Source organism: Homalodisca vitripennis, chromosome 5, assembly GCF_021130785.1.
Source record: "Homalodisca vitripennis isolate AUS2020 chromosome 5, UT_GWSS_2.1, whole genome shotgun sequence".
Lineage (NCBI taxonomy): Eukaryota > Metazoa > Arthropoda > Insecta > Hemiptera > Cicadellidae > Homalodisca > Homalodisca vitripennis.
The window spans coordinates 79,375,873-79,388,542 of NC_060211.1; the positions used below are offsets into that span (position 1 = coordinate 79,375,873).

Below are 12,670 nucleotides of genomic sequence, written 5' to 3' on the forward strand. Positions count from 1 at the left end.
TCTTTCCAGTAGGTCACAATGGTTTTTCTGGAAAGGAGCCCACACCACGGACGCATACTCCAGATGTGGTCTGACCAGCGAGATGAAGAGATGTCTCAATGAGGGAACAGAAAGACCATCACGTGAGGCTCTTATGACAAATCCAAGGGAAGCGTTGGCTTTTTTAGAAATATGTTGCAAGTGCTCCCGAGGGTCAAGATTAGGTACCATTATTATTCCAAGGTCCTTTGCACTCTCCACTCGCTTCAGATGGGCACCTCCAATAGTATAACCATACTCAAGAGCTGACCGAGAACGTGCAAATGTCATCACAAAACATTTGTCCGGATTCAAGTCCATGTCATTCAACACACACCATTCTACAAGACCATCCAAGTTACTTTGCAATCTACGGCAATCATCAGGACCAGTTATCTCAACAAAGACCTTAGCATCATCTGCAAACAACAAGAAATTAGTTGAAAGCCTGTCGCCCACATCATTAATAAACAGGCTGAACAAAATGGGTCCCAGGAGTGAGCCCTGAGGTACGCCTGACAGAACGGGTATCGGTTCAGAAACTGCTCCCCCAAACCGCACTTGTAGATGTCTATTATTAAGGTAGGACTCAAACCAGTCAAGCAAAACACCATGGATCCCAAAGGCCTCAAGTTTTTTGATCAGGTGGACGTGGCTAATGCGATCAAAAGCCTTAGAGAAATCCAGGTAGACTGTGTCGATCTGAGTGTCCCTAGAGAAGGACCGGATTACAGTGTTATGAAAAACAGCCAAATTAGTTGACGTGGAGCGACCCGCAAAGAACCCATGCTGTTCGGGACAAATAAAGCTCCTCAAAGAAAAAGAAATGAAATCCAAAACGATGCTTTCAAATATCTTGGCCAGACACGACTGTATAACTACAGGTCTGTAGTTTTGAACATTCCCCAAGTCACCAGATTTGTGAATTGGAGTAACATAACCAGACTTAAGATTCTGGGGGAAAACTCCTTTACTCATCAAAAGATTGAAAAAAATAGTGAGGTGGGGGGCAATTGCACTAGCACTAGAGCAATATTTTATGATTTTATGCCCCATTGGGGGCACCATGGTCTAGGTATTTATTTAAGCGTGGGATCACATAACAAACCACCAAGACAGACCAACAATATTACGTAATAAGGGAATGCATAGCAATGTGTACCCTTTCAGGCGCATGAAGTGCTTTACAAAATCCTGGTGTGTATTCGATAGAGTACACGATGGCAGTCATGAAAAATCGCATGTACCCGATGGAGTACACATCATCGTGAATGTGTTAAACTATATATTTGGCTATGAGTATACTGTTGTAAACAATAGGCCACTTGTCTAATCAAAACCAGTTACAGCAGCTGTTTAGGAATGTAAGAGACTAAGTTACTGTACTTAATTTCTTTAAAGAAAATTTTCTGGCATATTGTTTTGGTAATATTATGTTAGCTACATGCAATAGAATCCTTCTTGGGTCTTTTATTTGAACAGAACTAGGTCTAGTTTAGTAACCACTTCTTATTGAACAGGAAATTCAATTCAATCAAACTAAAAATAATATATAAGTATTCAAGGGATATATCTACAACACCTCACATATTGTTTTAGTAATTGGAAGAATTGTGCTAGTAAAATTGACTAAAACAACTTACCTACAAGTTTTAAATTGAGCAGAACACACAAATGTCAAAATTTAATACACAACACTGTCTGCGACAAATGAGTGCGCGATCAAACACACTGATAGAAAAATGAACTATTTCAAAAATCTTTCATTGTTAATTACAAGTTACACTAATTTCACAACTAAACAAACCAAATGTAACAATTAATTACATTACTTAATCTTTACAGACGCCTACTCTTACTTAGCACTAGCAGGCTGAAGCCTGAGAAGCTACGTATGACCTTGATCATGGCCTTCTTGATTCCATTTGTCCAATTTATCAAAGTGAACAGCAATACCTATATAAAAATCCAAAACGTATGCATTATCCGAAATAGTTTAAAAGTCAAGCTTTCCTAATTATGAACTCAAGCGAGTTAATTAAATACATGGTGAGGTATAAAAATGTATGACTGAGTTATCAATATACAGAGTTATCATAAAATAATGGTGCGTTTTCGAACATGGTTTAGAGAACACTCATATTACTTACACTTAATATTGTTTATTCATCTAATTTGTCGTCTCAAACAGTTTTTTACAACATTTATATATTATTTAAATATGTGCGTCTTTAGTCGCTCGTCAAACTTCTGTGAGGTATTAAATATTTTTGTGCGGTGGATCTTTTCCAAATTCACTATCTTCATTCGAGAACATTGTAACTCACTAAACTCACCGCAAAATCAATACAAGAACTGATTTTGAGGTTAGAACAGTGGAAGAAATATATCAATTCGTATCCGAGACATTTGTGTTAAGATATGTTACTTCATTAAATTAATTAATAGATTGATTGCGTCCTAGGACTTGTTCTTGCCAGATTTAAAGATAAAAACTAAATTTATTACTTTAATCTAGTAATTCTCAGGTTGAGCATTGGTTAGCCAAGAATTTAAACTTCTTGTATTTTGGGCCGTTTAAGACGATTTCCTCTTCTTTTTCTTAAACTTTTCACAACCACTTTGATATTTCTGCTTCATTATTTTTAGCCTTATTAGGTAACTAATATAACTAATTTACAAATCATGTTCAACTCTTGTAAACTAAAAATGCTGCCTGCTGCTATACTACACTACACGCCTCCCTGTAGAGGAATGACGATCCTGCTCCTTTGCCTGCTGATCACCAGAAAGTATCCGAGTGCGTTTGACGACGGCCGAACTGTTCATGCAACACACACACACACACACACACACACACACACACACACACACACACACACACACACACACACACACACACACACACACACACACCTTTTTTACTTCTCTTTTCTCACAACTTTTATGTTGAGGAAACTTTGAACGATTTTCAGCAGTATTAATAATAAACTGAGTGGAGACTGAGAGGTTATCAAAGTATTTTACCAACAGACTAGGATATCCGTGATCGTTGAAGTATATAGTCCACCAAGAGTGAAACGTCGTAAAAAGAGATATGTAGTGCAGAGTTGATGGATGGGGCTCCTGCGGCATTGCCCCGGTTACTCTGATGGTAGTTCTGGCCCTGCATGGAAGGTTGTACGCCGAGAAATGGGTACCTGATGATATGACCTAATCTATCAACTGGACCTGATGACATCACCCTTATAGTTAATCAGGAAACAATCTCTAAACTTGTTGATGTTGCCTATAGATTTAATCACTTTTTTATTAATGTAGCTACTGTTCTAAAAGGATATCATACTTGTTCAATCCAGCTATCAAATAAAATCGATCAGTCATATCTAACAATATACCGTACCTATTTGCAGTGTGTACTCTTGAGATATATCGCACAATATTGTGTTTAAAAAGACAAATTCAGTTTGCTGGGATGGTATTCCTACTTCAGTAATTAAAGCACCTCATCTTTCACTGCATAACCATTATCCAACATAACCAAATAATCATTTCAGACAAGCATTTTCATACAATAACTCAAACACTCCATTGTGAAATCCATTTTTAAGAAAATTCCCCATCGGAAATGTCAAACAGGTCAATTTTACTTTTATTAGTTTTCTAAGTCTTTGAAAAATCATAGCCACCATACATAATTTAGATAAATTCAGTGTATTATATGAAAGTAAATTCAGTTTTAACAAAGATATATCCACTATTTCAGCAGTGCATTAATTAGTTGAGGCTGTGACAACACCAGTTGACAAGAAAGATAAAACAGGAACCATATTTTTCGATCTTTCAAATGCTTTCGATTGTGCTGGCCGTAACTTATTTTTACAGAAAACGGAATTAAGAGCTACGTGGTAACATTTTATTTTTAAAATATTGTATTTCTTATATCAACAACAATGCCAATACACAATACACAAACAGAATGTTTATGAATGTAACAATAAATAGAATAATAATATATACTAACGAGCAATGGGGCAGTCAGAAAATAATTATGGGGGTCTCTGGGCCAACAAACGGCCCATTTTTCTAAAAATTCCTTAGAAAAACGGCTATTTTAAGGCATTACTTTAACTTTATTTTAGCTCTTTGAATGCAAGTGTTGAGTAGGTACTATAAGAATGAATGATAAAACCCAGCAGATTAAATAACATTTTAGGTTTTATTTTGACAAAATCTATTTATATCAGCTGTCTTACAAAACAAAATGGAGTATTCCTTACGTCTTCGTCAGTATGGATAATACACTGTCTGTGTCAACTCCTTGTGGATTTTGAGGTTGGCTAAGTAATTTAGCCTACTCTCAGAAATAGTGTTTCTTAAGTATGTCTTGATTCTCCGAAGAGTGGAAAAGGCTTTAACTTTAACTTTAAACTTTAACTTTAGGCTTTAACTTTAAGTTTTAACTGAGCGCTCTGCTGTGCTCAGTATTCAGTATGAGTAAAACATTTTTTAACTTTAGCCCCTTTAGCCCCCCTCCCCAGGGCCGCATTTACAAATTCGGCGCCCCTAGGCCTACAGACCAAAGAGCGCCCCCCCCCCCCCCAGAGGACTCTGATTACACTGACGTAGAAATCCAGTAAATTTCTTAATTACGTAATTTTGATGAAAAACAAACATTTACCAAACTAAACTCTTTATTAAAAAAACACTAAAAACTTGTTTTTATTCTTGATCACATTCCGCCACCCAAAATGCGAGTGCCTCCGGCCATCAGCGCGGGCATTGACAGCACCTTCGGTGCTGCCCCGCGCTGATGTCGACGAAAGAAAAACATCCCTCGAGATAGTACCTATCAGTAAAATATCAAATTCTAGAGGGGCTAATCAGAAATATAAATTGAATTGTAATGGAAAGGCAATTATGTACCGTGCAAATCACGTGATGCCGCGCGGCCTGCCGTAATCAGGATTCTCGAGAAAGATAAGATAACAGCGATCACAATACCTGGAAATGCTTGTAAGTTTGTAATTTTGTAATTGAAGAGTTGTTTTTCGTTCTATCATGTTTGTTTCTATAAATTTCTATTTTTGTGTTCTTCATACTAGTGTGGTCGGTATAATCCCAAAGTACCCATTTTTCTTTAGCCCCTTTAGCCCCCCTCCCCCGTGAGTGCGCACCTGCTAACGAGTATGTACAACTATGAAAACCAGAGTTTGGCAAGTGTCAGTTCTGTAATAGTTAAAGGTTGAAGCGTTAAGTGAATGCTGAGAAAAACAGAACTAAAGTGAGTTTCAAAGAGATTCCATATTTATGAGTCACTTGAGGTTTGTTGATATTTCAGGTGCATCAATGAAGTTTATTTTACCAGAAAGTTTATTTGTGAATCGGGCAAAGTTCCAAAAAACTTGTGGATTGGTTCCAATGGCCTGCTATGGATAAAGATTTACAAAAACACCTTAGTTGGGAAAACTAATTATAGTGAACCATATTGAATATGAGTTTTGTATTTCTTGTGTAGTTCTTTGTATTTTCTTTTGAATACTGTAGTAAGATTGATCAACTCTTAAAAACCAATTACGGAATTGCATGATCGGGCTGAATTGCTGAGTTAAACTGCCAGTCGAACTTTTTATTTATATCCACTGATGAAGAGTATTTCAAAGTTTATTTGTTGGATTTATTATGTACAGCTTATATGTCCCACTCTGTATACAAATTGACAGGTTAATTTCCTACAAACATTTAAACGTTCCCTGAAGAGCTACCCCATAAACCGGGCATATTACTCTGTCCAGGATTATTTTAGATTTATAATTTTGTTTTGTGCCGCTTATAATATTTATATAAGTGTAATCATTTTATTGGCTATGTATATGTTGATGATTTAAAGTTTGACAAATCAGGTGTATACAAATAGTCTAATTACAAAAATGTAAACTTATGTGACACTAATAAATAAATGAAAAAATTATAAGTTAATATGTTTACAATCATAATTTTGTTAGTATTTGACTGTAAAGAAATAAGCCAAATCCATGGTTTCACATATGCTTATAACGATTATTGACTTTTAAGGTTTCAAGATGACAGGCATCTGAGTAGGCTTGAAGAAGATATTCATGCATTCATGTATGTTTATTTATCATTATTTTAGAACTTAAAGCGTAGAAGAGAATGCATACCATGCCTTAATACATTATGTTCAAGTTTTTATAACATTTTATAATGACAAATATTCATGGTTCTGTTATTACCCCACTAATTTTCAGAATATGTAAACAAAGACAGAAATACTCTCTCTCCAGGGTTATAGCTTTATTGATTGAAATTTATACAAGTATATAATATTTAAACATTATCCCTTTTTAAGGTTCCTATATTACAAATTAATCATACATTTTCATAAATACACATCATTGTAACAATAACAATGTTATAACCTCTCAACTTCCTGCCTCTCATGCCCACTTTACAGCATGCTTTTTTAGTAAAAATTTACATTTATTTGATGGTTTCTTACATAACTTACAAACTAGGTGCAAGGAACATACCATTGTTTAACACTTTCATAAATTATCTGTTACGTGAGACATTGCCTCACACATTAACGTTGTTTTTAGAATAAAAAATCTAACTTAAATCTATATAGTTTTTTTCTATTATTTTATTTTATTTTAAATTAATGAATTGACCAATTTTTATTCTATAGTTTAGTAAAACAAGTTAAAAGTTACAATTATTATTGCTAACATTTAAGACTGTTAGTATTCCTAGTATCATTATTATTAAAATATTATATTACGATTAATTTTACATTAAATTCAAACAAACAATGTTCCTAATATAGGACAGTTAATAATTTCACGATCACAGCAATTTGTAATCATAATTATTGTTTTAAGGAATAAAATTAGTTTAAAGTATTATAAAACTATTATTATATAGATATATCAAATATAATTAATTAAAACCAGAATATCTTAAAATTTACGAAATTCCTGCACCTACTTATACATTAAATATCTAATAGAACAAATATTGCTCAATAACACACAGCACAATGTACTCCAACTGTCTGTGTCCATTAGTCTAAGTCGTAGTCATTACTTCAAATCAAGTTTGAAAGTTTAGTATTGTTTTTAAACTCGTTTTCGTGCAAACTCTTGATTTACATTATTTAGGTAAATAAAAACATTCCAACAAAATTTAAACTAATAAACTAGAGTTACTGTTTTGTTCACAACACAGTTTTACTGACAGCTGCAATACATTGCAATGTATCAGAGTTTAAAGCATTAAATATAATGCATCGAAGATTTGCAACAAGCACAAATATAATAAATATAATTAAATATACTATCAAATATAATAACAATAAATAGATAATTAGATAATACTTAACCTAGATCTACCAGTTTTCATTAAGACTAGTGTTGGAGGAAGAGCTCTTGCGTTCAGCTCCAACGGCTGCACTGTAGCGGAATTGAGAAGAGCGTTTATTGAGCTCTGTAAAAATTAACCATATTAGACATGAACACTAACTATAAGAGTAAGAGCCCATGAATGCCAGACCTTCGTTATTTTATAAAAACTGAAAATTTCTCACTGTATTCTCCTGACACAGGTAAGATTGATGAGGTAGTATAAAGTTTGAATCATTGTGGCTTCGGGAGGTAAGCAATAGCAAATGTGTATTAAATACAAACTTACTTTAATTTGTCAAATAATAAAGCATAATTTTTTATTATTCTCTTTAGAATAGTATTAAAAATCACGTCATCCATTGCCAAACACTAACATAGTGGCAACCCTTTCACAAACACCCTTAATGTTATTTATTAAATTGTAAATAAACTTACATTATAGTGTAAAAGCTGAATGTTGCTTGGACAACTATTAGAACATTTTTCCTCAGTTGCCAGACAGTTTTGACACCTCCATCCCTTGGCCAAACACCTCTAACTTTTGACAAGACATAGACTAAAGCTATATAGGTGCAAGTACGAGGCAATATACACAAGAGTTCGTGCGAGTGAAATATTTATTTGTGTCTCTTCAGAAAATAATATTACTTTGCAAATACAAATAACACAAATTAATACGTCACCCATTATGATATTTTGTTAAAACTGAATCACATTTATTTGATAACTTGTGTAAACAAATGTAACAACAAAACATTTGTTGTTGAACACATACTTTCAGAAAATAAAACAGGATTACAATAGACGTAATTCACGATCTCACTCTCACCACCTCTTGTGTATATTACCTCACACTCGCACCTATATAGTTTTACAGTCTATGTCTGGTCAAAAGTTAGAGGTGTCTGGCCAAGGGTTGGAAATGTCAAAACTATCTGGCAACTGAAGAAAAATGTTCTAATAGTTATCCAAGTAACGTATAAAATTCAGCTTTTATACTACAACATAGGTTTATTTACAATTTAATAAATAAGAATTATATCTATTCACTAATTTGTCTTAGTTGAGTAAAATGTTAAAATTTACGTTTTAACCCTAACAGTTGTTCATTTTACCTATACAAGCTTAAAATGGATATTACTTTTGTATTTTGTTTTGATAAAATATAACAAACTGTTACAAAACACAAATAAAAACATTCACAGGTTAATGAAAGTATGTCCCTATATGAAATTGTTTGCCTCTCAACAAAGAAAAAAGAAAATACAAAATATTTATACATAAATATATCATATATTATTCTTTGTGACATCAATATACACCCAGTTTTTTAGTTTATTAAAACATTTTAGGTGATGTTCCCCAAATGAGAAGCCCTCCCACAGTTCAAATTTCAAATGGGAACCGCTTTTGTGATACTGTACTGGAAAAGGAATAAAATCCAGGCATTTATCAGCATGAATTATAGAGGTCTTTACTGTTATAGCTTTTCTAAACATTAAATTTTCATGATTTCGTTATGAGTTGACAATTATTTCGGAGATTGGTCCTGTATTTTTAATTTAACTGTTTGGAATCCTGATTATTTGATCTCAAAGTTCACAAATACACTTGCTCAAATAAGAAATACAATATTTAAATGTGTATAAATAGAAATGTTATATTATTATAACCAATAATTATAAAGACCTTTATTTATACCAGCATGCTTTGCTATTCTATTTACAATGCTGAATCAAAAAAGGATATTACTAATTGATAGTTTTTTATATGAGACGTTTTCTTCTTTACAGAATACATTTTTTCTTCTGACATAGACATTAGTCCCCACCCGGTTATCTGCATCTATTTATTGCTGTCTATTAATGTTACTATTTCCACAACCTGTAATCTTCCATATTCTAATCACTAACAGTACCATTTTACTTTGCTTCTATACTGTATTGCCTTATTACCAATTTTGCCAATATTTGCCAATTTGGAAGCAAACTAATACCAGCTATAAACACAATATATTTTATGTTAGTCACAAAAACATACTATCTACTCAAATATACTTAATTTTCCAAGAACAAAGAGATAATTCATCTACTCACAGTCACAAGTTATTTCTGTGGTAAATAAATTTTGTGTAAACATGTTATTAACACATTTATTTACTTTCACAACTAGTTGGTTAGAACTTATCACAACTGGGTGCAGCAAATCCAATTTATATAACTTACCATCATGTTTTAATTAAAGAAATTCCAAAAAAAGCAGATACCATACGATTTTCCTTCACACTCTTTAATGTTATTAGAATCTTGGAAAATTCAAAGATGTAAAAATGAAAATTATGCTCAATCAGTATCCAGAAATTTAATCAATTGCTACATTGACAACCAGAAGAAACAATAACAGTGAAAGAATCACAACAGTCTCTACAGCTCAAAAGTCTGATGGTATCAAATGTTGTGTTACTCGTACGTTCATAAAATATGAGGATATAAGCTAATCAATAACATTTTTTAATACTGACTGTTACGATTATTTTTAATTTTTTTATCACCCTGTGGTATTATAAGAGGATTGTTATGATATAGAATTCAATCTGCATCTGTTTTAGAAAGCATCTTAAGCATTTTTTAATGAAACACTTGATTCCTTCATTGTGTTGCTGGATCAGCCTCAGAAACTTGTGGTTTTCAACAGAGGGTTGTCAATGAGAGGCCTTACTGTTATGCTGTAAAGTCCACACACATATCTTAGGAAACACATTAAACACTTAAGTTCCCTTTCCCCGCCATTAGATAGTCCAGAAGGAAGGTTAATTCATTTTAACCGTATTATGTACACTTATCTTACCAGAAATGCAGAGAAGCATTTTACGACGAGCACCAAATGCTGTCACTCCTATTTCTTTAAGATCAGTCTCACTGAGAGTTTGGAATGTAGCAAGGTCCACCTCGTGCGATTTAAATAACTCTTCAAAATAACAAAAATGTGATAAATTTCAATGACAACAATAACAAACAATTAAAAACTACTTATAACTAAAGTAAAAGTTAAAATAAACCATGTTAAAATTGAGAGGAGTTATAGACTAATGGATGATTGTAACATTCTATTATTTTCTTGGGCAATGCATACAATCATGATTGTCATAAAGATATCACATAATGGATGGAAATATGAGTGGAAGGGCTTTAGGGTATTTAGATCTGTGTCACACTCACCAGTCTAGGATTCATGTACGTTCAAACTGTGAAATTAGTGTATGGTAATACCTGTTTCTTCACTAATCTTTTAGTCATAGAGGATTAAATGTGTGGAGCTTATTACAGCAGTAAAATTAATACACCAAAACTGATATTTACTGCTCCACACCATTTAACTTTTCAGGGATGAAGTTCTAAACTCTGTTTTGGGAAAATAGTATATACTGTAGACAAAAAGGCGAGAAAGGACAAATTTCGGGTCCAGGGTTCCAGAAAAATTTTATTCTTACAAAAAACTTTTCTTTTTGATTTTGATGGGGCAAAGGAGTTCACTATTTCATTAAATGAAATTTGTTATATTCTCTTACTAAAAGCAAAAGTGCAAGCATCTTCATTTTGTCCCAGCATATAATAAATCTAAAGAAATTTTTTATACTAACTAATGAGGAAACAGATCTTCCTCTGCTTCAATTCACTGAGCGAATTTAAGAAGTATCACACCACAGTATTTGCAATATTTTCGGGGCTACCTCAACATTTGAAAACTATGACTCTGCAGATGTTCTAATAGTCTTCAGGCTTTAGTTCTTGTTGTCATGTAAATATTTAAAGGTATAAACATTTTCTTCTGGAAATAAGAGGTCTGTCTGAAGGATCATTTAGTAAGTTTTTTTTCTGTACTCCTCAGAATAATGTTTCTCATTTCTAAAAGCACTAAAAGACTTCAACAATTATTTTCTTACCTGAAAACTTTATTAGTTTCTAAAACATTCCAAGAAAATAAGAAACATGATTCCTGGAACAGCATTAAACATAGAAAAAATTTATTTATATTCTTTTAATAATTTTCCTCTTCTGTTGACAAATGCTAATAACACAGGTTCCTTTTGTCACATATAATGATGGCAAATGTCTGAAATCTAGTTATCCTTTCAAACCTTCCATCGTCAATAACAAACCTTAAACAAAGAATACAGGCTCCCTGCTGAAGACGGCTTTCAAACTTCAAATGCAGTCCTTGTAATGCAAATTGTCTCTCCTACACAATACCCATCAACACGGCCGGCTCTAGCTATTTCACTCCTTGTATAAAACAATATCTCGCTGCTGCTCAACCATTTGTTGATGTCTAGTTGGCTGAGCATCAGCAAAGCCTCTCACTCAGGGGCTGACAAAATATTTCTTTTGTATGTTTGTCTGGCTGCCTATCTCCAGAATATCTAGAGAACAAATTGAACTATAAATATTAAATTTTGTATAAACCTAAATTTCTACATATGCAATATCGAGTTTGAAAGAGTGTATGTCATACCATAAGAACACTCCTGATTCTATCCGTAGTGAAGTCTGTTACAGAACACGAGGTCCAGCATACTCCTACCTTGTATTATCTAAATTAAAGTATAAGTTTCAGAACCAATACCCGATTTGAGGCGGAACACACTGGAACAGTGTTCGGGTACTTCTCTGTGACATTTAAATAGTACTCGTGCAAGATACTTTCCCCTGCGTCTCAGATATGTATAAAATACTGTTTTGAGACCTTGTATATTCAAAATTTTCAGGTAAGGGCCTCTGGACAGCTCTTCTACTGACAGGTATTCCATACAGTTCTGAGACTTCTAGTTATAGGAATCGAATACTGTTCATAGAAAGAAACTTTTTAAGTATCACAAGCAAGTAAAAAGTGTAATCAATCTGTACAAATCAGACAAGGACCCGTCTAACTTATAGACTGTTCTATTCCCTCAATTTCGGCAAACACATTTTCTTTGTTTAAATTCTTTATTAAGGATGGACAATCTGAAAGGATGTAAAGATTATGGATATTTGCCATTGTTATGTTTTACCAGAACAAAACGCAAGTCTTTGAGTACTTGTATGTGCCCTTTTCCTCATGTATTATTTCATGTAATTATTATCATGTAATTCATAACATGAAGTTAAGGATGCAAAAGAATTAAACAATGCAAGACAAGGTGATCTTGGGAAGAGAATCTTTAAAAAAAGAAAAATATTTTTTGCTTG

At 33.2% G+C, this 12,670-nt stretch overlaps 2 protein-coding genes across 5 annotated transcripts in view; both read right to left on the bottom strand.

Moving 5' to 3' along the window:
• The window catches only part of LOC124362406 (stress-activated protein kinase JNK), a 136,075-nt gene extending 134,171 nt beyond the window's left edge, over window positions 1–1,904 (bottom strand). For 2 of the 4 annotated variants that reach the window (XM_046816869.1, XM_046816865.1), the window contains exon 1: window positions 1,662–1,904. The gene's annotated coding sequence lies outside the window, so the exon portion shown is untranslated. The remainder of the gene's footprint in view (window positions 1–1,661) is intronic. The other 2 variants (XM_046816867.1, XM_046816875.1) reach the window with 2 other exon arrangements.
• A 4,414-nt stretch (window positions 1,905–6,318) lies between these two features.
• Window positions 6,319–12,670, bottom strand: part of LOC124362408 (protein bicaudal C homolog 1-A) — a 34,796-nt gene continuing 28,444 nt past the window's right edge. The window contains exons 15-16 of the mRNA XM_046816879.1: window positions 10,290–10,409; window positions 6,319–7,524 (exon numbers count right to left, since the gene is read on the bottom strand). Coding sequence (XP_046672835.1) covers window positions 7,427–7,524; window positions 10,290–10,409 — 218 coding nt within the window. The 3' untranslated portion in view covers window positions 6,319–7,426. The remainder of the gene's footprint in view (window positions 7,525–10,289; window positions 10,410–12,670) is intronic.